The sequence below is a fragment of the Ovis aries genome, chromosome 1 (assembly GCF_016772045.2).
Source record: "Ovis aries strain OAR_USU_Benz2616 breed Rambouillet chromosome 1, ARS-UI_Ramb_v3.0, whole genome shotgun sequence".
Lineage (NCBI taxonomy): Eukaryota > Metazoa > Chordata > Mammalia > Artiodactyla > Bovidae > Ovis > Ovis aries.
The window spans coordinates 264,406,370-264,434,098 of record NC_056054.1 but is presented as its reverse complement, the minus strand read 5'-3'; the positions used below and the strand labels follow the sequence as shown (position 1 = coordinate 264,434,098).

General features: G+C 50.8%; 1 protein-coding gene across 3 annotated transcripts; it reads right to left on the bottom strand.

Annotated features, from left to right (window-relative positions):
- Positions 1–714: 714 nt before the first annotated feature.
- On the bottom strand, positions 715–27,404 carry RRP1B (ribosomal RNA processing 1B). 3 transcript variants are annotated; one of them, XM_027960919.2, is made up of 16 exons: positions 27,198–27,404; positions 16,910–16,992; positions 15,392–15,449; positions 14,125–14,210; positions 13,778–13,839; positions 13,315–13,444; positions 12,136–12,200; positions 11,500–11,681; positions 8,470–8,564; positions 7,820–7,917; positions 6,515–6,534; positions 5,802–5,933; positions 4,628–5,292; positions 2,805–2,951; positions 1,592–1,655; positions 715–976 (listed from the first exon to the last, which is right to left on the bottom strand). In XM_027960919.2, the coding sequence occupies exons 1-16, from the start codon at positions 27,325–27,327 to the stop codon at positions 783–785; spliced, it is 2,211 nt and encodes a 736-aa protein (XP_027816720.1). In that variant the 5' UTR covers positions 27,328–27,404; the 3' UTR covers positions 715–782. The 3 variants fall into 3 exon arrangements, with proteins under 3 accessions (XP_027816720.1, XP_027816728.1, XP_042093533.1); XM_027960927.2 differs by having other exon boundaries at positions 5,802–5,930; XM_042237599.1 differs by lacking the exons at positions 16,910–16,992; positions 27,198–27,404 and adding an exon at positions 16,787–16,903.
- Positions 27,405–27,729: the final 325 nt, after the last annotated feature.

Sequence of the window (27,729 nt, the reverse complement as noted above, 5' to 3'; positions counted from 1 at the left end):
TTCAGCCACGGCGGCTGCGCTTCAGAAAGAAGGAGCCGGGACTCAGGATGGGGGTGCTGCTGAGGGCCGCCAGCCGTGGGGGTCAAGGATGGGGGTGCTGCTGAGGGCTGCCAGCCACGGGGGTCAAGGCGCACAGCTGGCATGAGGACCTGGACGCGGGCAGGTGTGCGGTGCCTGGAGGACCCCCTAGGCTGGCTTAGAGGTAGGAAACCAGGGAGGAGACCAGGCCAAGGCAGAGGGAGGGAGGAAACAGCCAGCCCTGAGGGCAGAGGCTCTCCTCTCCTGCCCCCATGCCCTACTTGCAGGGTCACCCCGCCGAGTGCGTGGAGAGAAAGCACAGCATTGCTGATGCAGCTATGTCATCCACCTAGGACTGCTGAATACCCACACAATGCGGGAATCGTGCTTCGAAAACCAAAAGACTCTTAAGACTACAAATCATCAGAAAACCAGCCTCGCTCGCAGCTGCATACGCAGGGGCTGGACGCAACCTGAGCCCCAGATACCACCAGGCACAGCAGCAGTGCTGGGGCGCTGGCAGCGAGCTCCCAGCCGCACGGCCTCACGCCCACAGCCAAGACGGTGGAGAGTGGACGGCTCACGTGTAAACTCTGCCCGCAGCCCTGCAGATAGGGCCGGGGAGCAGAGCCGAGGCTCACCCAGAGCCCCGTGCGCACAACTCATGGGAATTTATAAAAACAATACAAAGGCCCCTGCCTTTTAAACGTTATAATTTATAGAACATTCTGTACAAAACAGTCTTTAAAAGAACTCTGACTATCTTAGAAGAAGTCCACAGCCGTTGGCCTTCTCTTTGGTGTGGCGGTCAGCGGCTTCTTGGGGCCCAGAGGGGTGCTGGCCGGCGAGCTGGTGGGGGTCTTCAGCACCCCATGGAGGGGCCGCTGCTCAGGGTTGAAGGCCACTCGGGAGGGGCCCGCGGGACTGACCAAGATGCTCTTGTCGGTCTTCTTGAACTCTGCCTCGGACGGAAGCCAGGCCACAGTTAACAGGGCACGACCCCACCCCTCGCAGGCTCCCACAGGCCCTCAGCCCGGGAGGAGGGGCCGCCAGCGAGGCTCCTGCCCTCAGATGCCTCTCCTCCTCCACGGAAAATGCCCCGAGGCCACCTGGACGGGGCGCTGGTGGGCCATGGGGTAGTTATGGAACACGGATGCTTGGTGAACCCCAAGTTTAAACAGTTTCAGGAGGAGCCTTTCCTTCATGGCAGATTCATTCCTCCTGTTTTCTCTAGCTCTAAAAACCAGTTTCTCAGGTCCCTTCCAGATAGTCCCTCCCCTCTGCGCACACACACCCTTACCTGTGGTCCCTAAACACAGCCAGGACCTAAACTCATTATGTACTCCTAAAAAGCTTGGTTTCCTCCTTTGAAGAAACAAAACTAATCACACGTGTACTAAAAGCAGTCAGACAATCCCCCCCGACCCTCCCCGACCCCAGACGGGGTGCCTGGACCAGGGCAGCCGTGGCGACAGCGAGACCCACAGACAGGCCTGACCCTGACCCCCGCTCACCAGGGCAGCCGTGGTGACAGCGAGACCCACAGACAGGCCTGACCCTGACCCCCGCTCACCTGCTGTCATGTTCCTGTTCAACCCAAAGGTCACCTTCTTGGAGCTGGACGGGGCTCTGTGTGGCTGCAGGAAAAAATGGCAGGGCAAGGAGTAAAAAGACAATGGCTAAGCCGTCCCCAGAACCCACGATGTCTCCAGGCATGGCAGTGGCAGGCCAGCCCCACTCTGCAAGGACCGCCTTGTCCCGGGGTCCGGGGGAGAGGGAGCAGAGTGAGGACGGTTGACCTTGGTCCAGACCCCACAGTTCACCTCATGAGTGGAGCACGGGCGCCCTGTAAGAGAATCTAGCTTCTGTGGGCGACGGACATGCGTGTCCCAAAGTCCTGTGTCAAGGCCTCCGGAAGGGGACCCATTCTGCATTCTGAAGCACCCTGACAAGCTCCTTCTTAGAACACCATAGTTCTGTCCACCACTTTTGCTTTAACATCACCAACATTTTAGGACAGAAACTTGGCTTGCACAAGTCTTGAGTCACTGAACTAATATCCTCAAGACATCTTAAAAGAACACACAAATATTAACACAGACAGTAGTCACTTTGCTGGTTTAAGAGGGTGCTTGTTAATTTTTCTGGCTATACCATGGGGCATGCAGGATCTTAGTTCCCTCTCCAGGGATCAAACCTGTGCCCCATGCATTGAGAATGAGAGTCGTAACCACTGGGTCACCAGGGAAGTCTCCGAGTGGGTGCTATTTAAATGTTCACTTGTCGTGGGTGCCCTGGCAGGGCCAGCCAAGCACCCAAGCCCACCTTGATGGCTCCACCAGGACCCGTGTCTTCTGGAGGCAGACTGGACGAGCCCAGCAGCCTGGCCTGGCCTTGCTCACTCCGAGGAGCACTCAGCAGAGCCGGCCCTGCTTTCCTGACCTGAGAACAGCCCTGGCCCCCTCCCACCACTGGGGCCCCTCCTACCTCCTCCCCTCATGTCCTGGGCACACCTACAGACCCAGGCTCTACAGAGTTTCTGACTTTCCCCCTCAATGCCTATACGCGTGAATTCGAGGATGACCCCCATGTCCTGCTGATGTACAACAGCATCACCTACTGCACCTTAAGTTCCCTGGCCAAGCCCCTGGTCTGCCTCAGGCCAGCCTGACTCCCTGAACAGGGGCCTGCAGGCCATAGACAGCAGCAGAGGCTAGAGGTTGGCTGCAGACGGGTGGGGGTCTGGGGTGGGACTGTGTGGAGGGATAGCAGTGTGGGGCAAGTACCTGCAGGGTGGGGCCCGGCGAGGCAGCAGTGCTGCCCTTGGCCTTCCTGAAGAACAGGGGCTTCGGGGAGGACACAGCGTCGAACTGTACGAAGTCCTTCTCCGTCCTCAGCTTCTTCTTCAAAGGGCCACGCACCCCACCACTGCCCTGTGTGAGGGGGATGAGATGGGGTCACTCCTACTCATGCGTGTGGGAAGGGAGCAGACAAAACAGAGGACCCACCCACCCACAGGCTCACCCCAGGCCCCTCAACAGCTCACTTCTGAAGCAGACGTTGCAGAAACCCCTGCCTCCCTGCGCTGGCTCCATGTCCGCAGCCAGGGGTCTCCTGTCTTCTCGGCCACAAGAACCCACTTTCACCCATCTACAAACCTGTGCCCATGTCAGAGGGTTTCTGGCTTTCAGAGACTGTGTGCTAAGTTGTAGCTCACTGTCTCATCCCACCGCCCACGGAGAGTCTGCACAGAGGTCGGGTGTGAAGCTGTCAGGTTCCGGGGGCCTGGGACAGGCAGGCACAGAACCTTCCCTGGGACTTTACAGTGATACCCGCCCACAGCAGAGCCCACTCCTGTTCCAGAGCCTCAGGGGTCAGTGAAACCCAAGGTGGCCCCTGTCACACAATGGTTTTGGCAAGTCTCTGGTGTTCCTGACTGAGAAGTTTGTCACCTTCCTCTGGAGGGAACCTGGAGCTGCAGACCTGGGCCAGAATGCTGCCCCTTGTGGAGGAAGACCTCCCCAGACCCTCCAACCATCTCCAAGAGGGGCTGCCAGGGAAAAAAGAAAACTTCTCAGATGTTCTCAGTTAAGGAAGATGAGCAGCAATGACCACTGGGTGGTGGGCAGAGGCTGGAGAGCCCCGGGGACGTGACACAGGTGCTCCAGTGTCAGGGAAGGCCTGAGGTGGGAGTGGACTTCCTGGATCCCAGCTGAATGGGTTTTTGCCCTCAGACCTCCCACTGACCCCTCGGAGGTCCTGCGCTGTGAGGCCTGGCACAAGTTGTGCCCGCGTCCTGGGGAGGTCTTCCTCCACAAGGGGCAGCATTCTGGCCCAGGTCTGCAGCTCCAGGTTCCCTCCAGAGGAAGGTGACAAACTTCTCAGTCAGGAACACCAGAGACTTGCCAAAACCATTGTGTGACAGGGGCCACCTTGGGTTTCGCTGACCCCTGAGGCTCTGGAACAGGAGCGGGCTCTGCAGAAGTGCTGCAAAAAGCAGGAGCCGTGGGCACGCATGCTAGGCAGGGCAGGAGCTGGCGCTGGGAGGCCCAGGGGGTCATGCATCCAGCCGCGCAGGCTGTGAGGACTGCCTCTGCAAGGAGTGGAAGCAGCCCAGGGAGATGACGGCTGCCCTGCATGGGCGCAGCCACACGCATGCATGAGGAGGAGGGCGAGAGCTGCACACCCAGAGTCTGAGCCCTTCTATCTGCTCCAGAGAGCCAAGAGGAGCAAAGCTTCCAGTGAAGAAGAACAGGGCTAAGAGTCTGGGGCTTCTCCTGCCAGTAGAGCCCAGGACTGGCCAGGAGCTGGAGGAACATGAGCTCCGCATGTGATGGGGGCACCCTGCCTGTTCACTCCATGGAGGTGGAGTGCCCACTGGGCCACTGGGGCGATCCCCCAGCCTGATGCTGGCCCTGTCACACCTCTGATCACTGGGGATGGGGGTGGGAGGGGAGGCACTGGACGCCTCTGAGACAGGTCACTATTTACTCCTTGGTAGGTGTTAGGAGCCATGACGGCTCCTGGTCCAGGGTCTGACTGCCCCCTGCCCTGGGGCCGAGGGGGCGGGGCCCTGACACTCCTGCCTGGGAGCCCCCCTCTGCCTTACCAGGGCCGGGATGAGCTTCATTCCTCTGGGCTCCACTGAGTTTGACATCTCCTTCATTTTCTTCCTCTTTTTCAAAATGGCAGCTTTCTGAGCGCACGAGTCATAAAGGTCAAGGCCGCTGGGCCCTCCACTCTTTTTCTTCAGTTTCCCACCTGGGGGCAGGGAGGTGGGGCAGTCCCTTCTGTCTGCTGGGTTGGCAGGGGGCCCTTCCCTCTGGGGTGGGGGCCAGGCCAGCACAGGCAGGCCACTGCCGTTGACCAGCAGGGCTCCCAGCTCCCGCCTCTTCTTCAGGACAGGGGCACCACTGGCTGGGGCCGCCTGAGGGGCCACCCCCTCCAGAGATGATGCTGTTGACTCCAGGCCCTCCACCTGGATCCTTGGGCTCCTCTTCCTGGGCCGTTTCCTTTTGTTGTGTGAGGAGGGCAGCTCCGAGCTGCTCTGCTCCAGGGTGCCGGGCATGGCCAAAATTCCCAGCTCAGCCCCACTCTCCTCTGGGGCTCTTTTGGGACTGGCCTCTGGCTCCTGGCTCCCATTCTGTACTGGGCGCGTGGCTTCCCCACTGGGCCCTGTGCATTCAGCCTGGAGTTGCTTCTTCTTCTTCTTCCTCCTCTTTTTCTTTGGAATGCCACCTTTGCTCTCTTCCTTGGCAGGGGAAAACGTGGTTCCTAGAGACACAAGTCAGTCAACAAGTGCCCAGTGCCCAGGGGACCTGCCAGGGTTGGGGGTACCCACAGCATGTCGCCAGTCCCCGCCAGGCCCTTCTCTGTGTCCTTGAACCCCACAAGCTTTCTCACTTCCCCATCTCTTCCCCTCCTCAACCATACCCGGAAAACTTCCTGAGGCCTATTTTGATGTAAATAGATCTGAAATAGGATTCAGATTCCTACTTATTTTCAGGCCCATATCTGGTAATAAAACAAGTGCCCCGAAGGGCAACGTCCACCTAGGACGTCCACATCCCCACCCTCTTCCTGCATGGGGAGTCCGCTATGCTTCCACTTCAGCAAGGCTGGAGCACGGTCCCCAAACAGCACAACAGCTGGAGAGACACTCTCTATACATCTCGGCCCTTCAGAGTGATGGCTCTCACTCTGCAGTGGCCTGTGTGGATATGAAAGGTGCTCCCTGGGCCATACTGGCCCACCGCGTGCTGACCGAGAGCTCTGCAGCTCACCTTTCCCTTCTGCCATGTCTGTCTTCTCCAGAAGTTTATTCCCTTTCTTCCTATGTGTTCCTTGACTGCGGGTCTGGTCATCTTCGTCAGCAGTGGTATCCTCAGCAAAACTGAGGTGAGAGAGACTGCCTGCTGGACACCAAAGACAACGTCTGGTCAGCTTTCTGAGACAAACATGGCCCTGCCCCCATGTGGGTAATTTCAACTCTGATTCCTGCCGAGTCCCTTACTGCTTCTCCACCCCCAACCTGAAAAGTTGCTGCTGCCGGAATTATAGACTATGCTCTGCAGGTTTCTTAGCTGAGGTGAGGTCAGGGACTGTAGACCCAGGGTGACAGCCTCTAGAGCTCACCCCACAGGGTTCGGATGTGCCACCTCCACATCTCGGCAAGGCCTGTGGGACCCCCATTTGAAGCACCCCAAATGCACAAGAGGCGGGGGCAGCAGACACACCCACCTGGCTCAAATGTAACCCAGCTTCCAAGGAGCCGTTCCCCTCCCTGACCCCGGGGGTACTGGAGGGAAGGGATGGAGGCCGACTGATCCCAATGAGAGAGACTCTGACATTGACCTTTTTTCTTCAGGAAGGCTCAAGCTGGAATCCACCTGTTAATCCCCACCAGCCCCACCCCAACAAGAAGAATGGCGCCCAGCTCCATGGTGCCCATGTTCATTGAGAACATCACCAATTACAATCTTCTGATTTTCCTCACCTTCAGAGAGATCTTGGAATCTGAAAAAGAAAACAACAAAGTTTCCTAAAGAAACTGCATCTTCCTGCCCCCCATAAACACATGCACTAACCTTTTACGATGTAAGATATGCTTTTCCTTAAAATCTTTACTGAGATATATAATCCACATACCAAACAATTCACCCATTTAAAGTGTACAATTCAATGCTCTATTATCAATGTATGTTTTTTCTTTTCCAATTTTCAACATATTTTTTATTACAGTATAGATGATTTACAATGCTAATTTCTTTTGTATGGCACAGTGACTCAATTATACACATGTAAGTTATTTTTCAAATTCTCCTCCATTATGGTGTATTGTAGGATATTGAACACAGTCCTCTGTGCTATAGGTTAGGACCTTGTCATTTTCCACTCACTATGTAAGAAACTAACGTGTAAGGGACACCTGGAGTCTGTGAAGTCACTTTCCTTCCTCTCCAGAAAGGGTGGTAGAGAAGGAAGGAGGTGAGGTAAAGGCCAGAAACCAAGGACAAAACTGCCCTCAAGTATCACACGCATGACATGAAGATCTAAGGCTTTGTCCTGGCACATCCCAATGAGACTGGAGGTGGAAAAGCTTCCACGTCTACTTACATTCCAGTCCCTCTTTGTTACTGAGCGGAGATGGCCAGCAGTGTTTTGTTCTACATGACTGTGCTGAGTTAGAACAAAAGCAAGTGTGGAGGCGTGCGCCGGGCGGGGGCAGCGCCAGGGAGCAGAAAGGCTGAGTCCAGCCCCAGGTCTGGCAAATGCAACCCCAGGCGATGGGTGGCCTCCTTGTACCCCGCTACCTCATCTGTCAAATGGGACAATCTCAGAAGCTGCCTTGTGGGCTTGCCTGAGTGTGAAATAATCTGTGTAAGTGCTTGGGACAGGGCAGCTCACAGAGCCCAGTGGGGCTCAGCTGTTACCTGTCGTCAGTTGCAACAAGCCGCAGGACATTGTGGTCACACAGGTGACAGAACCACGCTTCCGGCACACTCCCGGGGAGGTGGGGAGGAGGTAGCTGAGCTGCTCTTTGACCCTTGCTGCTACGTCTTGACCTAAAGACCTCCTCCTCCATCTCTACCACATAGCTAGGGGGTGAGTGCAGCTGCCTGGAGAGAGGGGAACTGGAGAGGCAAGAGCCTCTCCAGAACCTTCCAGTGAACGTGTGTGTAAGGTGAAGTGCAGAAGCATTCGAGGTGAGTGGGTGAGAGCTCCTGCCCAGAGTGAAACAGAAGGGCAGGGCTTGAATGCGGAGGACTGCCGGGTGAAACCTTCCTCCCCAGTCACTTACTTCTTGATGAGCTCGGAGAGACGTTTCCTGTTGAAGGGAGGGACGTTTTTCCTGTTGGTCATTTCCAGGAGTCGGTCAGCAACCGCCTTGTAGTCAAACTAGGTGAGAAGAAACGCTACGTGTCTGCCGAAGTACAGCCCCACCTGACCAGGAATCATGCCAACTGGAGACACGCAGCCCAGAGCGCTCCCTGCAGGACGTCCACACAACGTGTCGAAGGCTTGCCCACCAGGTGCCTAACAGCCACTGCCTTCGAAAACTTTCTTCTACTTATTCTTGGGGGAAGCTATTCTTTGTTTTACTTCTTCTTCATGAAAATTTAGGGGGCTGTGTTGTTTTCTAAACTTAACCTAGATGTTCAATTCGTAATTGGTAACACAGTAAACTCCCTTTATTGAAAAAGTACCATCGGGCTGGCTTAATTGTATAGAAGACATCAAATCTCAGTTAAAGCCAAAACGAAGACTGACATCTTTCAAAATGCCGTCGTATTTAAATCTGTCTCCAATAAGCTCATTATAAGAAAAGTGACACCAGTGACCCAGAGATTAAAACGAACCTTATGCATTAGGCCTGTGGTTTAATTATCTCTGATCCTAATTCCCCTTTAGCTAGGCAGCTCTCTACAAAGAGAGACAACTGCTACCGACCTGGAGAAGTGGCCCGGTGTCCTCCACACTTCCGCTGCCATCCTGTCCACCTTCCTGGCTGCCCTCCTCTTTTCCGGGGTGACATTTGCCTAGTGCTATCGAGAGACACATCCACAGACACAATTCAGACACATTGCCACGGCTGAGCCAGTGTCCAATTAGGTGTCTTTTGGTATTTTCAACCTCCAGACACTAAAAGACAAAAAAACAAACCTCATACATTTTGCCTTTTAATTACCTCACAGACAGAACTCCCCCCATGAACTGCAGTGGAGGTGGACAGCAAACTTGTGGGACAGGGGCTCGACCCAGAGGGAGGAGTGGGCGGTCTGTCCCATTTCAGGAAAGCTGGGGCAGTGGTGAACTCCCCACAGCACGACGCTGACCCCCAGGGGCCACCTCAGGAAACACAATGACCTAATGCTAACAGGACTTTTAAAACTTTTTATTTTATATTGGATACAGCCAGTTGACAATGTTGTGACAGTTTCAGGTGGACAGCAAAGGGACTCAGCCATACATACACATATATTCATGCTTCCCCAAAGTCCCCTCCCATCCAGGCGGCCACATAACACTGAGCAGAGTTCCTGGTGTGTACAGTAAGTCCGTCCTTCCTTCCTCCCGTTGCTCCTCCCTAAGTGTCCATCAGGAGAGGAACTGATAAAGAAGATGGTATATATACACACAGTGGAATATTACTGAGCCATTAAAAAATGAAACGATACCAACTGTAGCAACATGGATGACTGAGAGATTGTCATACAGAGTGAAGTCAGTCAGACAGAGAAGGAGAAATATCACATAACATCCCTTCTATGTAGAATCTAAAAAGAAATGACACAAAGAAACCTACAAATCAGAAACAGACTCACAGACTTGGAAAATTCCTGACTGCCAGGGAGAAGAATAGGGGGGGAAGGGATAGTTAGGAGTTTGGGATCAACATGTACACATTGCTATATTTAAAACAGATACGGCTTCCCTGGTGGTTCAGTGGTAAAGCATCTGCCTGCCGATGCAGGAGACACACGTCTGATCCCTGGCCCGGGAAGATCCCACACACCAGGGAGCAACTAAGCCTGTGCACTGCAACTACTGATACTGAGCCTGCGCTCTAAAGCCTGGAAGCCACAACTAAGTCCACGTGCCACACCTGCTGAAGCCTGCACACCCTAGAGCCCATGCTCCGCACCAAGAGAGGCCACAGCAATGAGAAGCCCGTCACCGAAACTAGAGAGACGCCCCCAGCTGCCGCACCTAGAGAAAAGCCTGAGCAGCAATGAAGACCCAGCACAGCCAAAAAATAAATTATTAAAAAACAAAACAAAACGGATAAACAACAAGTACAGCTAACGTGATTATGGAGAAGCAGATGCACGTTGCTACTGAGATCTCACAGGCTCTCACAGGTGTCCTGTCTCTGGCACGCTCTCAGCTCCTGAGTGGTGTGGCCTCAGGCAAAAGACTGGGCAGGTCCCCCAAGCATTTGATGGAGAACCTGGGAGGACATCTTGGAAGGCGCTTAGGGAAAGGGGGCGTTCTGGTTCAGACAGAAACGTGGCGCCAGGAGAGGTCCAGAGACAACACAAAACACGCTTGAGGCTGTTCAGCTAGTGTCGCCCATGGTGAATTTAAAATGAGAATATCTTTTCTTTCTTAAAGATTTCTTTCCTTACTAAATAATAAAATAACATCATTGTAGAGGACTTAGAAAAACAGACAAAAGCACAAAGGAAAATAAGAGATCAGGCACAATTTTGCTATGCAGGCTAGCTCCTGCCACCTTACATACTCTTCCAGATACACACATATGTGTTTATATACGTCTATGTCTAAGCATAAAAACCAGGCACTTCTCACACAGGGTTCTTGTTATTGTTCAATCACTAAGCTGTGTCCAACTCTTGGCGACCCTCTGGACTGCAGCATGCCAGGCTTCCCTGTCCTTCACTATCTCCAGGAGTTTGCTCAAATTTATGTCCACTGAGTCGGTGATGCCACCCAACCATCTCATCCTCTGCTGCCCTCCGCTTCTCCTCATGCAATCATTCCCAGCATCAGGTGGTCTAAGTATTGGTGATTCAGCATCAGTCCTTCCAATGAATATTCAGAGTTGATTTCCTTTAGGATTGACTGGTTTGATCTCCTTGGCAGTAAAAGGGATTTTTAAGAGTCTTCTCCAGCACAACTTGAAAGCAACAATTCTTCGGTGCTCAGCCTTCTTTATGGGTCTACTCTCACATCTGTATGTGAGTACTGAAAAAACCATAGCTTTGACTATATGGACTTCTGTAAGCCAAGTGATACCTCTGCTTTTTAAAAATATTGTCTAGGTTTTTATGTCTCGCTATAAAAAATCCTTCCCTGGCCGTTAATTTTTGAAAGCTTTCCTTTTAAACGACTCCAGGACATTTCAAAGGCATGGGTATATCTTGAACTAGCCCTTCACCTATCGCCAAGGCATTGAGATACTATCAAGCACAGGAAATTCTGACGAGGCTGCAATTTAAATGCCCCATGTGAGTCCCATGGACATTTAACAGTGCTGAGAGCAAGGTGAGTCCATGGTGGGTGTTTACACTTCCTAAGGAAAAGAATCCTGGAAGAAGGCGGAGACAGAGAGGAGAGCTACAGACACAAGATTGCATTCCCAACACATCTGTAAACTGGGTCTCCGACAAGGGACCCTGACAGGCATGAAGCCAGATTAAGATTTTTTTTTTAAAGCTGCAACGTCAAAAAACACATAGAACCCAAAACAACAGCAATGGAAATGATGAAACCCTGGAAGAAAACCTCGTGACCTGGGAGACACAGAAAAGTGTGTATGTGTTTGCCCAGGGTGACCAGGCCCTGGACCGTGCAGGCGTCTTAACACAGCCGTGCTTCCCTCCACGGGTGGTGTCAAGGCAGAGGCCCCTCTGATCGACTCCAGGTGGTAGTCAGTGAGCTGCCAACAAATGCACTGAAAACTGCTCCTGTGACGTGAGTTTTACCTAGGAAAGACCCTTCAAGTAAATTTCTCACCTGCTTTCTTTTTCCTGGCTGCTTTTCTCCAGGCCATCTCGTTTGCAGACGCCTCTTCCTCTGAGAGGCCGCCGCCACCCACTTGTGCTTTCTGCTCCTTGGCTGTCTCTTCAGGTGCAAAAGGAGACTGATCTACAATGGCTTCAAAAACACCCCTAGCTATAGTCTGTACCAAAGTCTGGCTGAGGGCGGAAGCACAGCAGAGAGAGTGTGTTAGCGGATGGCCGGGACTCCGTTTCCTCAAGGAGCGCAGGGGGCAAGACGCAGAGCGCCCCACTGCTCGCCCAGTCCAGCCCACCAGGGACCCGCGGGCCAGCGCTGCATTTCTAGCCACACCCTGCGCTGACGCACTGCAGCCACAAGGGGCCATCAATGCTAAGCGCTGTGTGATGGAGTGGTGGGACCTGGGACAGAAGGAACGCAGGTGCAGGAGGGGCGCGGGGCGGCAGAGATTGGTGGAGCCCCTGGGGAACACAGCTGGGAGAGCCCAGCCAGGACGCAGAGCTGATGGGAGTTAGAACTTGGTGCTTCTGAGTGCTGGCTGACCTGTGCGTCATATTTCACCTACAACTTCACCACCAGCCCCCATAAAGAAGTACCAACTGAAGCGGTAAAAGAAACACATGAATCACTTACTCCCTAGTCTTGGCAGCAATCTTGCAGAACGGATCAATAAACTTGAGATTTTGATCTGCCAAAAGCTGTAACAAAGAAAAAAAAAAAAAAACGAGGGGGAATAAAAAAGAGTCTTTCAGATGTGCCCTTGAAAAAGGAACCACTGGTGTTTTTCAGACAGGTTGAATCAGACCCACACATCTCTCACAATGCCCAAAACGCACTCTGCTAAAAGTCATGGCCGCCATCCAAGCATCTTAGTGCAGTGGCCAGAGAGGACTGCCCACCCCAACCGCCGGCACTGTTCCGTCCTACATCCCCGACAGACTCCCTCCTCCACGGAGACAGGACACTCCCAGACACCAAGGCGAAGGAATTAGAAAACAACAACATACACTTTCTTTTAATTATGAAACAAAGGAAAAACAAACACATGTTCACTGCAGACACTTGTGAAAAAAAAAAAAAAAAAAGGAAATCACGACTCCTCATCCCCAACTCAGATAATCACTGGCTTGCCAAAAACTGTGTTATTTCCTTTCTAGACCTGTGTCTTCAACAAGCCATACCATTTGTGTAGCTTTGTCTACCTCTTTGTTCCCCTACTTCTGTTTTGGCCATGCCACATAGCATGCGGGATCTCAGTCCCCTGACTAGGGAGTAATCCCATGTTCCCTGAGGTGGAGGCAAGGAGTCCTAACCACTGGACAGTCAGTCAGGGAAGTTCCTCCATACTGCTATCTGTCTGTCCATCTCACGCAATGCAGCTTTTGGGAATTTAGCTCCCCAACCAGGAAGTGAACTAGTGCCTGCTGCAGTGGAACTTCTAACCACTGGACTGCCAGGAAGTCCCCTGACTTTTAAAAACTCAACCTCATGAATATCTCCTCGTGTTACAGAATTCTTCAGTGGACTATCTAAGTTGTTTTTGATTCTGGGTATCAGACTTCCATGTACCCTGTTAGCGCACAAATCTTTGTCCACATGACCTACTGCCTGCCTAGGACACATTTCTAGATGAGGAATAACTATGTCAAAGGACAGGCTGACCCATTCATGCTGCTGCCGCCGATTCACCCCTGGGCTCTGCCAACAGCATTTTACCTCCAGCCCACGGAGCACTCAGAGCAGGGCCCAGGCCCTGCCGGTTCAGGGGCACCTTGGCCCCGTGCACTGTGGCAGGGTGCCTGCCCTTCTTACCTCCTTCCCGCCCACTTTGGACAGCTCGTCCAGGTAAATGTCGATGAAGAGAAATTTCACTCCATTTGGAGACCGACTCTCAGGATGCAGGACCTCCTTCATCAGGACGTCGAGGAAAAGCTTGATGCGGCTGAAGGAAAAACACACACAGCTCTACAACCCCTGCTGCCAACATCCTCTCCATCCCCAGAGAGAATGTGACATTCTTGTGTCCGACTGCTAAACAAGCAATGCACGATGGAGAAAGTTCAACAATCACTGAAATGAGTATAAAGTGTTGTTGTGTATGCTCAGCTCTGCGGGATTTGAAGTTCTTCAGGCATGAGGACGCTGGGCTCTTGGTACTCAGAGTGGAAGGCATGGATCAGGTGACTCAGACTTGTTAACTGAAACACTTAGAAAACCACGCCATTGCCTTAAAAGTTTTAAAGCCTCCAAATACTAACCCAGAGGGTTCACCAACCTTTCTTCCCAGCCGTTTCGCTTCAGAACTTCGAAGGACTGCCTGAGGACCAGACGAATCAGCTAGAGACAGATAACTTTTGTTACAAAAAGGAAAGTGACAAACACCCATCAGCTTAGCAGAACGACAGCTACAGCCTGGATCCTCAAAGTGGAAAGTTCCTACACTAACAGATTAGCTTCTAGATCAAACACTTAACCAAGGAGCCCCAGACTCTGACAGCTGGAAGCGAGAAAACTGATGTCTCCGAACACGTCCTCTGGTGCCCCCTGCTGGTCACCTTATGACGCACACAGCCGCCTCCCCGACCCCGAGCTGCCCGTCAGGGGCTGTGGCCCCACCCTCACCATGTGGTATTTGTCCAGACGGAGCCTTTCGATGCCCGGCCACTCGCGATTCACGGTCTGCCAGAAGGTCTGGATGAACAAGTGCTCTGCAGGGAACAAGAGGCTCTGAGCGCTCCATTCGCAGGGTGCCGTGTCACCACAGAACAAGAAAGGTCACGAAGGGCAACAGACTAGGATTTCTCAAGGGTTCTTGGGCAGCTAGAAAATCTCGTTGGTAACTAAGAATGCTCGATAATTTTTTATATTTAAATAAAAGCTTATTTTGACAAGAAGTGGTAATATCTTAATGTTTGACTAGAAAGCTCTCCGGAGCATGTTTCATTATCCATTGAAAAGCCATGATTCTGTTAAAAATCAAAAAATGTCCTGAGCCAGAGATACTGGTCCTTCTTGTCCAAATACACTGAACAATCAGCCCTAAGCCATCCATCTGATGGCACCTGGGGGACCCATGCAGAGAGTTAGCTTTCTGTTTTCATGTTCAGCGTCAGCTGAGTGAACTTTAATAAAACACTGTTTTTCTCTTCGGAGCCATGAAACCAGCACTTTTTATCCCAAAACGGTTTGTTTTTTGCTTTACTTCCTTTTGCACAATTTTCTCTTGATATATGAAAAGCTACAGTATATTCCATGTACAGAATTTTGATCCTTACGAGTCAGCTGGGAGCCTGCTAAAATCCAGAGAATCACTGAGCGTTAACAAGGCCATTGGATAGTTCTGTTCTGAGGGCTGAGCAAAAGCAGTGAATTCTGCCTTCTCTGCTTCTGTAAGTAATCAAAGCTGAATGTCTCAGAAATATTAATAATTAACTTCTCCCTTTGTTTATTCGTTTTGGTCAAGAGGGGTTACTTTACAGTTTGTTACCAGTGATGACCTGAAATGGCTCTAGTCCCAAGGACAACCAGCATCCAGAGGTAACCGTGGCACCACACAGTCACACACAGCTTCTGAGAGCATTAAAGTAACTCAGAATGTGGAAACTCTGGAGGACTGTTATTTTTTTTGACTCTTTTGAAACCTCTGAGACGCCGAATGTGATGCCCTTTGTTCACCCTCTCACTGTGTATCTAGGCCTGACACAGGTTCCCCATGGGACAGTCTGTCACCTGACATTCACACTCCCGGTGCCCAGGCTCATGTGACGCTAGCCCCCCTGAAAATAGAAACTTTGAAGGAAGGAGAAGAAACAACATTGAGTAGCTTTCTTAGGCAAGTTACCAAATCTGATGAGCAGGTTTTGAAAGTCACGAAAATATCAGGACTTACGAGCCTCTGAGTTGTTAACAACATGGATGAGTTGGGAAATAGTGTTCGCTAGCTCCTCCTGCAAAGTGGGGTTGGGGAAAAACAGCGGGGTTATTACGTGGAACCATGAGAGGACAGCATCACGGCCTGTGGGAAGGGGTCAGCCCCTCCATTCTCACTGTCACCTCCACTAAGAAGGGTGTATCTGAACACCTGGATTGCATTACATGTGAAATGCTGTTTCAACGGACTATTGTGCCAACTCAACATGCCTTCAGAACTAGGCTGTGTGCTCACACACGCTATGCCTAGGGTGAGTTCAACTGACGCACACAAGAAACATCAGCTCTCAACTCCTGGCTTTCAACATATAACTTGGGTTGAGATTCCATCCGAATTCCCCCAAATAATGGAAACGCAGATGCCAACTGCGACGAGGGGGCGTCGCTGGCAGTGAGATACCGGACTGTCACTCCATGTGGCTCCTGTTGGCTTGCTGGCAGACAGGCAGCAGCGGCAAGGCAGCAGAAAGCAAAAGAGCCATCCTACTGAGGTGCACAAGCTTGTCTGGGGGAGAACTCAGGCTCTGGGTCTATGAAGAAACCTGCCTCTGGGAGTGTCCACAGAAGAAGAATAATCCTCACCGCTATCATGGGGCCTTCACCTAGACTCAAGTCTTTCTCACCCATGTTAAATGAACCCCGGACTTGAAAGTGATGTTCCCATTCATCTGTTTCCTTCCTCCACTAAAGCTGTTGGTTGTCACTTTGAATGTAACTTAAAAATATTTTGCTCTGCTGTCCTACTCAAAACATGTTCAGTGGAGTAAAGGCATGAAATCAAAGTGAGTCACTACAGGGCTCAGGGGAAGCGGAATAGCTGCAGGTAAAAGCCAGACAAGTAAAAACCTACCCTGGCATTTTGTACATCAGGGGGCTTCAAACAGCGCCCCCAAAGCTGACCCTATCCTGCTACAAAGACAGGCCTGTTTCACACACCAGAAAAGAGCTCTTCAAGAGCTTAAACCACTTTCTCTGATAGTTCTGGCGGCAGGGCTTGGTGTGCTCGGCAGACAGGGGTTCAGGTGAGTGCACACACCTGGGCAGGTCTCCACTGCCATTGTGATGAGACCATCAGCTCCAGGATCACTGCTCATTCTACAAAGACTCTGCCCCACTTAACTGTGGCAGAGCTGGGCCCAGAGCCGGGTAGCTCTTAGACTAGCGTTTTGCTATTTTTGACCACAAATAATAAAGGAGGAAACAGAAACTTTATAATGTAAAACCTACCATGGAACCTATGAAACTGTGACAGAGAAATAACAAATCTAATTTATGTGTCTTTGTTTGTCTTTGAAAAGATTTCACTTCAATGCCTGCACCCCTTTCTCTATGGACAAGTGGTGGGAAAGTGAACCTTTGAAGCAATGGTTTTCCATCTGTTTCCGTACATCAGGGATGGATACAGCATAAAGCGGGCAGGTCTCTCATTCACCGGTGCCCCGTGTCCAGCAACATGACACAGGGAACTGTAGGTTACCTGCAGAAGTGGTTCATTCTGCACCCACATGCAATAGAACAGCCCTTTCCAGATTTTTAGAAGTTCTTCTTGGCTGAAACCTCCTAAAAGGCAAAAGACCAGAAAAGTCTTATTTCAGAACCTACACGCTTCCTCCGTAAGTTTAGAGCTGCCACAGAAGCAGTGAGAATAATACTGAGTACATTTTCACTTTTACTTGTAAATGTCTTTTTTATTTGAAGCATACATTTTCTTGCTGTTACAAAACAAAGACATAAATGCTTTAGTTTTGTCAGCTATGGGGCAGGGCGGTGGCGGTAGAGTGTTCTCACAATCTGAGTAGCATAGGAAAGCAAATGTCATCCACACACAGAATTAACTAATTTAGTTCACGAGTCATTTAGGAGTTCCCTCAAGTGGTCCTCTGCCTGAAATTAGCACCTCCCCCCCAGCCCCCACCCACCGGCAACACCACCATTGTCACTGGTCTAGCCAAGTTAGACCGAAAATCCTGCAGATAGTCTGCCCAAGTCCTTACAACAGGCCCAGGGGAACAGGCCAAGCTTTGGGATATTTCTGCAAAGATGACTTTTTAGGGCTCTTGGCTGGGCTGGACCTTGACCCCTTCTTCCCCGCTTATGGTTTTCACCTACCAGGTACGTGCAGTTTTAAGTGGCATCATCCAGGTCAGCCTTGTTCTCATTATTCCAGCCTGCCTTTCCGTCTGAACCCCCTACAGCCAAGCCACAAGTTGTACACAGACTCCCACCTCCTGGGTCGACCCTGCTGCTGCTGCCTAGTCACTTCAGTCGTGTCCGACTCTGTGCGACCCCACAGACGCCAGCCCACCAGGCTCCCCCATCCCTGGGATTCTCCAAGCAAGAACTCTGGAGTGGGTCGACCCTAGGCATCACCGAATGACTGTGGAGTAACCTAAGGACTCACGAGATCAGGTAAGTGCACATTCCTGAAGTCTCCAAGCATGCGGAGGACAGACAGAACCCTCAAGCCTGATGCCCGTTACAGTGGTCTTTATAATCCTTCACTAGAAGGGCCTGGGAAGAACCTTGTGGTGCAGCAAAGGACAGATGCTGTGAATATAAATAAGTACGTATTTAGAATCAATGTGATCTCAGGACTCTACAGGATTAGTTCTGAGTGATAAAGAGGTCCCTTCTTGACAGAATGAGTTTTACTTATTTTATTCGGAGGAAGCTGAAGAGCTGTATAAGGTACTGATCTCCAGGTTACTAAAGACCTTTCCCATGCCAACAATTCATCACGGTGCATTTTGATTCTTTGTGATAGGCTCTCATTTGCCAGAAACTATAGTGAAATTGGCTTATTAAAGTGCCTTCCTTTAGGGGTCAAGCAAACTGGTTTTCCTTAACCTGCCTGTTACAAATAAGACATACCTCTTCCCACTGAGGACACAACTACATGTGAGTGGTGGATTCCACCAGAGCATACCGACTTAGTCACGACTGCAGTACCTCTGGTGTGGTCTCCTGTGTTTACATCCAACCATATTCAAACTAATGAATCATGATGGATCTATCTGGGCAGGGTCATCAGTTCAGTTCAGTTGCTCACTTGTGTCCGATTCTTTGCGACCCCATGAATCGCAGCACGCCAGGCCTCCCTGTCCATCACCATCTCCCGGAGCTCACTCAGACTCACGTCCATCGAGTCAGTGATGCCATCCAGCCATCTCATCCTGGGTCGTCCCCTTCTCCTCCTGCCCCCAATCCCTCCCAGCATCAGAGTCTTTTCCAACGAGTCAACTCTTCGCATCAGGTGGCCAAAGTACTGGAGCTTCAGCTTTAGCATCATTCCTTCCAAAGAAATCCCAGGGTTGATCTCCTTCAGAATGGACTGGTTGGATCTCCTTGCAGTCCAAGGCACTCTCAAGAGTCTTCTCCAACACCACAGTTCAAACGCATCAATTCTTCAGCACTCAGCCTTCTTCACAGTCCAACTCTCACATCCATACGTGACCATAGGAAAAACCATAGCCTTGACTAGACGGACCTTAGTCGGCAAAGTAATGTCTCTGCTTTTGAATATGCTATCTAGGTTGGTCATAACTTTCCTTCCAAGGAGTAAGCGTCTTTTAATTTTCATGGCTGCAATCACCATCTGCAGTGATTTTGGAGCCCCAAAAAATTAAGTCTGACACTGTTTCTACTGTTTCCCCATCTATTTCCCATGAAGTCATGGGTCCACATGCCATGATCTTCACTTTCTGAACGTTGAGCTTTAAGCCAACTTTTTCACTCTCCTCTTTTACTTTCACCAAGAGGCTTTTTAGCTCCTCTTCACTTTCTACCATAAGGGTGGTGTCATCTGCATATCTGAGGTGATTGATATTTCTCCCGGCAATCTTGATTCCAGCTTGTGTTTCTTCCAGTCCAGCGTTTCTCATGATGTACTCTGCATAGAAGTTAAATAAGCAGGGTGACGACATACAGCCTTGATGTACTCCTTTTCCTATTTGGAACCAGTCTGTTGTTCCATGTCCAGTTCTAACTGTTGCTTCCTGACCTGCATACAGATTTCTCAAGAGGCAGGTCAAGTGGTCTGGTATTCCCATCTCTTTCAGAATTTTCCATAGTTTATTGTGATCCACACAGTCAAAAGCTTTGATATAGTCAAGAAAGCAGAAATAGATGTTTTTCTGGAACTCTCTTGCTTTTTCCATGATCCAGCAGCTGTTGGCAATTTGATCTCTGGTTCCTCTGCCTTTTCTAAAACCAGCTTGAACATCAGGGAGTTCACGGTTCACGTATTGCTGAAGCCTGGCTTGGAGAATTTTGAGCATTACTTTACTAGCATGTGAGATGAGTGCAATTGTGTGGTAGTTTGAGCATTCTTTGGAATTGCCTTTCTTTGGGATTGGAATGAAAACTGACCTTTTCCAGTCCTGTGGCCACTGCTGAGTTTTCCAAATTTGCTGGCATATTGAGTGCAGCACTTTCACAGCATCATCTTTCAGGATTTGAAATAGCTCAACTGGAATTCCATCACCTCCACTAGCTTTGTTTGTAGTGATGCTTTCTAAGGCCCACTTGACTTCACATTCCAGGATGTCTGGCTCTAGATGAGTGATCACATCATCATGACTATCTGGGTCGTGAAGATCTTTTTTGTACAGTTCTTCTGTGTATTCTTGCCACCTCTTCTTAATATCTTCTGCTTCTGTTAGGTCCATACCATTTCTGTCCTTTATCGAGCCCATCTTTGCATGAAGTGTTCCCTTGGTATCTCTCATTTTCTTGAAGAGATCTCTAGTCTTTCCCATTCTGTTCTTTTCCTCTATTTCTTTGCACTGATCGCTGAAGAAGGCTTTCTTATCTCTTCTTGCTATTCTTTGGAACTCTGCATTCAGATGCTTATATCTTTCCTTTTCTCCTTTGCTTTTTGCCTCTCTTCTTTCACAGCTATTTGTAAGCCCTCCTCAGACACCCATTTTGCTTTTTTGCATTTCTCTTCCATGGGGATGGTCTTGATCCCTGTCTCCTGTACAATGTCATGAACCTCATTCCATAGTTCATCAGGCCCTCTGTCTATCAGATCTAGTCCCTTAAATCTATTTCTCATTTCCACTGTATAATCATAAGGGATTTGATTTAGGTCATACCTGAATGGTCTAGCGGTTTCCCCTTCTTTCTTCAATTTAAGTCTGAATTTGGCAATAAGCAGTTCATGATCTGAGCCACAGTCAGCTCCCGGTCTTGTTTTTGTTGACTGTATAGAGCTTCTCCATCTTTGGCTGCAAAGAATATAATCAATCTGATTTCGGTGTTGACCATCTGGTGATGTCCATGTGTAGAGTCTTCTCTTGTGTTGTTGGAAGAGGTGTTTGCTATGACCAGTGCATTTTCTTGGCAAAACTCTATTAGTCTTTGCCCTGCTTCATTCCGCATTCCAAGGCCAAATTTGCCTGTTACTCCAGGTGTTTCTTGACTTCCTACTTTTGCACTCCAGTCCCCTATAATGAAAAGGACATCTTTTTTGGGTTGACCATGATGGCTACTCCATTTCTTCTGAGGGATTCCTGCCCGCAGTAGTAGGTGTAATGGTCATCTGAGTTAAATTCACCCATTCTAGCAGCTGTGCTTTGCTGGAGCAGCCATGAAGAGATATCCCACGCCAAGGTAAGAGAAACCCAAGTAAGATGGTAAGTGTTGCAACAGGGCATCAGAGGGCAGACACACTGAAACCATACTCACAGAAAACTAGCCAATCTTATCACACTAGGACCACAGCCTTGTCTAACTCAATGAAACCAAGCCATGCCTACAGGGCAACCCAAGACAGGCAGGTCATGGTGGAGAGGTCTGACAGAACGTGGTCCACTGGAGAAGGGAATGGCAAGCCACTTCAGTATTCTTGCCTTGAGAACCCCATGAACAGTATGAAAAGGCAAAATGACAGGATACCAAAAGTGGGCAGGGTCATCAATGGCATTGAAACAGCAGATGAAAGGCTAGTGATGGGTTTCACAGTGCATGCATCAGACCAACACCACCAAGCCTATTGGATGCCCCACGTGATGCAGCAGGAAGAACTGCTTGATAAGTATTCTCACAAAAACAAAAAACTGAACCTACACTGCTTCAAATATTAACTTTTAATACCAGTTTGCAGGAACTATAGGAGACAGAAAAACAAATTAAATGAGACCATAGGATGCAATCAGCAAAACCCCAAATGGGGGTGGGGTCTCGATAGGACAAATGACCCAGTTCTTCCAACAAATAAGCTCAAGGAAAAGAAAAGCCGGATAAGAACTGTTCGAATTGAAGAGTCCCTGTAGACGTGACAACCAAACGCTATGGGTGGGTCTCATGTGGATTCTGATTTGTCATTAAGAGTGCATGAAATGATGGGAATGCACAAGATTGATATTTCATACTAAGCAAAAATTTCTTAAAGGTGTGACAATGTGGTTACATTAGCATGGTCCGTATCTCAGAGGTACACACTTAGGTATCAGGAGGTGCAATGAGACACCAGGGGTTTGCTTCCCAAGAATCTCGTGGGAAGGAGGAAGTGGGCCGATCAGATGACCTGGCCAGGTAATTAATAAATCCTGAAGCAAAGTACTTGTATTTGAAATACGTTTGAAATATTTCTTAAAGAAAAGGGAAAAAAAGAAGTGCATGAGAGTATCAAAATGAAAATATTATCATGGGCTGTTCCCCCCCCCCCCTTTTTTTTTACTGTTTAGAAAAACTCATCATAATGAAACTTGAAAGGCACGAACACTGATAAAATAGGACTTAAACAACACCAGTTCCTGCACGAAGCTTGGGACTGGGCATCCTTTTTTCCGCTCGGCAGCTTCACTGTCTGCCCCCCTCCAGAGCTGCCCCCTTTCAAGGCAGGGCCTGGGAGGAGGGCAGGAGTCCCGGGGGCAGGGTGCTGGTGTGAGAATGGACAGAAGATCCCCTCTTTCGGGTCTCAGGAAGCACTCTCTTTACTCCCAGGAGACCTGAAGAGAAGACGAAGTTTGGAGCTGGCCACATGCCCGGGAGCCTTTCTAGAATGGGAAAACCTGGAGGCACAGAGCTGCCTAGAGAGGAGCAGGGCTCTGGCAACACCAGCGGAGCCCCAGCACGAAGCTGAGATTTGGTTTCTTCCCTGAAAACTAGTGGGGCCTGGACATTCTGTCAGGTTTCTACTGAAAAAGAATCCTAAGCAGTAAGAACACGTTTCTACTGCAAGAAAAATCAGACACTCTATCAAAGCATACACTGCTGCTGCGGCTAAGTCGCTTCAGTCGTGTTCGACTCTGTGCGACCCCAGAGACAGCAGCTCACCAGGCTCCCCTGTCCCCAGGATTCTCCAGACAAGAACACTGGAGTGGGTTGCCATTTCCTTCTCCAATGCATGAAAGTGAAAAGTGAAAGTGACGTTGCTCAGTCGTGTCCGACTCCCAGCAACTCCATGGACTGCAGCCTACCAGGCTCCTCCGTCCATGGGATTTTCCAGGCAAGAGTATTGGAGTGGGGTGCCATTGCCTTCTCTGAAGCATACACTAGCGAGTCCTTATTCACTGCCTCCTGAAGCCAGTCCCTTCCTAGAGGGCCCTGCTCCCGGTCTGGCGGCATCTTTCTTGTGCACGGTTTTGCAACAATCATGTGTGACGCAGAAACATACTGCTGCGTGTGCGCAAGGCTCAGAAGCCTTTTCACTTAAAAAGGGCACAATGTGGGTTCCTCTCCGGGTGCTTTTTCCAGGACAGCAGCGTGTGGACCGCTGCTCAGAGATCATGCCGGGTAGCTAGCACCTCCGGGTAACCCACCTGTGCTGGCGAGGACGCGCTAGAGACCTTAGCGAGGGAAAACAAGAGATATCCACAGAACAACCCGGGAGAGCAGATCGTGGAGTGAGAGTAGGAAAGCGAGCTGGGAGTGAAAACAGGTTCTGACTTTCATCCTATGTGAAGTGACCAAGGACAGGGAGGCCCCATGCTGCTCCTTACCGGTTGGGCCCTCCTGGAAAGACCTGTTACACACGTGAGGCTCACACTTGGGGTCAAGACTGAGTGCACAAGTGGGAGGCATGTGGCAGTCACACATTGCTGTCCCACATCCTCCACCACAGCCTAGTAGACACAGCTCCCTTTAAAAACACCTGTTCCCAGTACAGGTATAGAAGTCCTTCGTCTTCACTCAGGAACTTAACTGGGAAAAATAAGGCACCAATGTTTGAAGTACTTAAAGCCAAACAGAATGCTTGCCATCTGATGTGTCTTAGTGCTCTGCAGGTGAAGGACAACGTACCCTCGTCACGTCACCCACACACAAACTGTCACAAGGTGGATTTTAAAAGCAGACTCATCCCACAGCTGCTTCTGGATTGGTCTCTTCTGGGGGTTGAGCTTCTTAAACTTAATGCAACTATGTTTCTAACAACAATACAGGTTTCAGTTCAGTTCAGTTCAGTCCCTCAGTCCTGTCTGACTCTTTTACTTCAAAATGAATGAGATACACATCAAAGTGAGACTTGGACACAGAAAATCCAACAGCTCCTCTCATGGGGAGATCAGCCCAGGAGCCTGCTGAGCCCAACACTCGACCCACATCTGTGTGGGAACAGCCTCAGCTCCAGTCAATAACGCTGGACCCCACATCCGTGTGGAAATAACCTCAGCTCCAGTCATTCTATTAAGCTCTGGGCCGAGAGACCCCAACCCTGCCAGTGTGAAGATGTACTCATTCCCTCATCACTGCCACTGACTCTGAGACACCAGGAACCACAAGATGCACTGTTTTTTTACATGCCACCAAAAGAGAAAGCAGAAATGCAACCAAACTGTCACATGTTGATTTTAAAACGTATCCCACTCTTAGAGGTTAAATGCTGAGTGAAAGTGAAAGTCGCTCTGTCGAGTCCGACTGTTTGTGACCCCGTGGACTACACAGTCCATGGAATTCTCCAGGCCAGAATACTGGAGTGGGTAGCCTTTCCTTTCTCCAAGGGATCGTCCCAACCCAGGGATCGAACCCAAGTTTCCTGCATTGCAGGTGGATTCTTCACCAGCTGAGCCCCAGGGAAGCGCTAAAGGCTGAGAGTTGCAGATAAAAAGAGGCAGAGATATTTATTCTGTTCACAGCTGCATTCCCAGCACCAAAAGCCGTGACCCAAACAGCAACAGCACACCTACAGTGGGCACCCAATGGGTGTGCGAACACACGAGTGAGTGAACAGGGACAAGTGAGCTCTTGTGAGCAAAACTGCGGCTATTCCACGGCTGTGAATGATCAACACTTAAAGCGGGTACAGCAACACTTAGTTGCTTTAAGCTCTACAAAGATTTTCAATTTGTTTTCAAACTAAGTTGCTAATGGACAGCAGAGTGACATCTCAGACTCTCTTTTCTATGCCTGAGACAAGACACAATTGACCGCATCAGTGAGGTTCTACCATCAGCCCAAGTTATTTCCGAAAGTGTGTTTCTATTCCGACAGGCACAGCTGTGGCAGAGACTATGTCCATTCTGTCCCGTCACCCCTGTCTAGATGTGCACTTTACTGTCATTTTTCTGAAGGCCTGCTACACTCCCTGCATTGTGAGGAGCATAGGACAAGTAACTTAGACCACACCCGGGGCACTGCATGCCCCTGGGCATCCTGCCCTGGGGCCACCCCGACGTTTCAGACCCTGAGCCTGTTCACCAAAGGGGTTTTGAACACCAGGCTCTGTCTGGTCGCCTCAACCCGTAGGCGCTGCATCTGGTCCTTCTTCTGTTCTGTACACAGGCTGGCCCTCGTGTGTCTGGATGCGCGCCCACTTCCAGCTAGGAAAACAGATGGAAGTTTACAGTGTTCTGGGGAGACAGTGACACACCGACTGATAATTAAGAAGCAGGGCAGCTAAGTGCCACAACAGACACACATAGGGTATCCCGGGATCCTTGCGGGGCAGGGTGAGGTGAGACAGAAGGCATTTTGGAGCGAGTGATGCTGAACTGAGTACTGGGAGTTGGAGAAGTGCGGGGATCTTTTCAGAGAATGGGAGACGTGAAGGCAGAGGTGAGAATCGGTGTACTGAACACCAGGAACCAGTGTGGAGCAGTCACATGGGGAAGAGGGGATGAGGTGTGGAGAGAAAGGCAGAACAGACCGTGGTCCACAGACCTGGGACTCTGACCTGTCCAGCTGTTTTAAGATGATGAGCCAGGCTGGTTCCAGAGCAGGGGGTTCACTGGGGGCAACTGGAGTTTAGATGATCGAGGAAGCAAGCAACTACAGAAGTCTAGATGAGACAGGGGGTGGGCGGGGGGCAGGGGGGTGCTCCAGGCAGGGGAGAGTAGTTCAGGAAATGAGACAGCTGAGACCAGAGGACACTGGATGCAGGGTGGGGGAGAGGAGCCTAGCTAGAGTCTGGGTGGGGAGGGGAACTAGCATCCAAAATGAAAGAGCAGGGGCAGCACAAGAGGTTTGGTGGTTGGGGGGCGGGGGGCGGGAAGAAAAATGAATCACTTTTGGACATTCTGGTCTGAGGACACAAGGTAGACACTGCCAGGTGAGTAGGGCGTATCTGAGCTGAAAGCAGCAAAGATCTGGGTTAGAAGACCAGGGTTAGAAATCTCCAGCATATATGGGATGAGTAAATTAAATCTGCTGGGGAGACCCTGAACAGAGTCAAAGTCTTTCTAGCAGACTTCCCATGAAACGATACTTTGTTTCCCCTGGGTAGTCTCTTGTGGTTTTTCCTTAAAATAAAACATTAACTAAGGAGGTCAGCACAAGGAGAGATAACATCAATTCTTTGAAAGAGGCTCTATGTACCAGAACTAACAATAAAAAAATCAGACTTATCTTGTATGCTCAGCTGCTCAGTCGTGTCTGAGACTTTGGGATTCCATGGGCTGTAGCCCACCAGGCTCCTCTGTCCATGGGATTCTCCAGGCATGAATACTTGAGTGGGTTGCAATGCCTTTCTCCAGGAGGGTCTTCCTGACCCAGGGACCCAACCCAGGTCCCGCACTTAACGTCTGAGCCATCAGGGAAGCCCAGACTTATCTTAGTGCCATACAAACCTCCACTGCACACTGTAGCTCATTCTTTCAGGAGTTTACAGATCAGTTAATGAAATCCTTCAACGGTACCCACTGCTGTTTAAACCCAAATCACAAAGCCCGATGTGACTTGGCCGCTGCCTACTTGTTCAACTTCACCTTCCCTCACCCTCCCTCACTAACCTTCTCGCACTGCTAGCCCGCCTCCTCTCCGACCTGCTGAACGTCAACGGCCGACGTAGAGGATGGTTTTCTTTCTTTGGTTTTCGTTTCCGTTACTTTGCTTAAAGGAGCTCTGTTTCAGGTATAAATTCCTCCCTAGACTTCCCGGGGCAACTCTCTCCAGGGTAGGGATTCTGTCTTCTCTTTTGCAATCCCAACTCCTAAACGTGTTGGTCAAGTGAAGGCGTGACTCAAAGAACAGCGCACCAGAATCTATCAGGTGAGCCCAATGATCCGGCGTCCAGGCTCGGGGTTGGACAGAACGGGTCTACCCTAAGCTTCACCACCCACTGTGACTTTCAGCAGACCACCCGACATTGTCGGCCACAGCCCCTCAACCTTAGAACAGGACGAGACCCAGCAGAAAGCGGACACAAAAGCACACGCGGGAGTGCGACTCAGTGCCACACGCTCTCCCCGCTCCGCCCGCGGCTCCCCCGGCCCGTCCCCTGTGACGCACCTCCCGACCGGGCCCCCTTCCCACAACCCCCAGCCCGGCCCACCCCGGGCTCCCACGCCCGGCCGCCATGTGCGCGGCGGACCGCCGGCGCCCACCTGTCTCCTTCTGCGTCTTCACGCTGATGTACTGGCGCAGCTTCTTCACCGCCCGGTCCCGGATGCCCTTCTCGTGGGACGCCAGCCGCTGAGCGAACTGTATCTCGGCCGGCTGCATGGCGGGGGCCATCGTGTCCGTTGGAGCATCCCCCGCCACAGCCCGCCGCCACAGAGCGCCCGCCGCCTCGCCGCCCGGGTCGCGACTGCGCAGAAGGCTGTGGCGCGTGCAGCGGCGCTCAGGCTGATGGCGTCACAAAGGCGCCGGCCGCCTCTCGCAGCGCGTTCTGGGAGCTAGCGCGGCTGCCAAGGCAGCCGGCTGAGCGGCTCGTCCCTGGTTAGCGGCGCGCCTCTCCGCCTCTGCCGTCTCTCGGTAGCCAAAGCTCGTGGCCGTTGACGGCGAGGTTAGCCGGCGTTGCGTGTTGGCCGGGAAGAGTCCGATAGCCAGTTTTACGTGGTCTAGAATCTTTGCGCCCACTCCACTAAATCCTGGTCCGATTGGAGCTGTTCCCCGGGAGACGCGGCACCGAGTCTT

What these genes read in the sequence shown, in the direction of transcription:
- RRP1B (XM_027960919.2), bottom strand. Translation starts at nt 27,327, where the DNA reads ATGGCCCCCGCCATGCAGCCGGCCGAGATACAGTTCGCTCAGCGGCTG. An exon ending in ACACCGGGCCACTTCTCCAG is followed by an intron (nt 7,918 to 8,469) that starts GTCGGTAGCAGT and finishes CTTCTCACCTAG; the next exon opens with TTTGACTACAAGGCGGTTGC. An exon ending in ATTCCAAGATCTCTCTGAAG is followed by an intron (nt 5,934 to 6,514) that starts GTGAGGAAAATC and finishes TTTGGTGTCCAG; the next exon opens with CAGGCAGTCTCTCTCACCTC.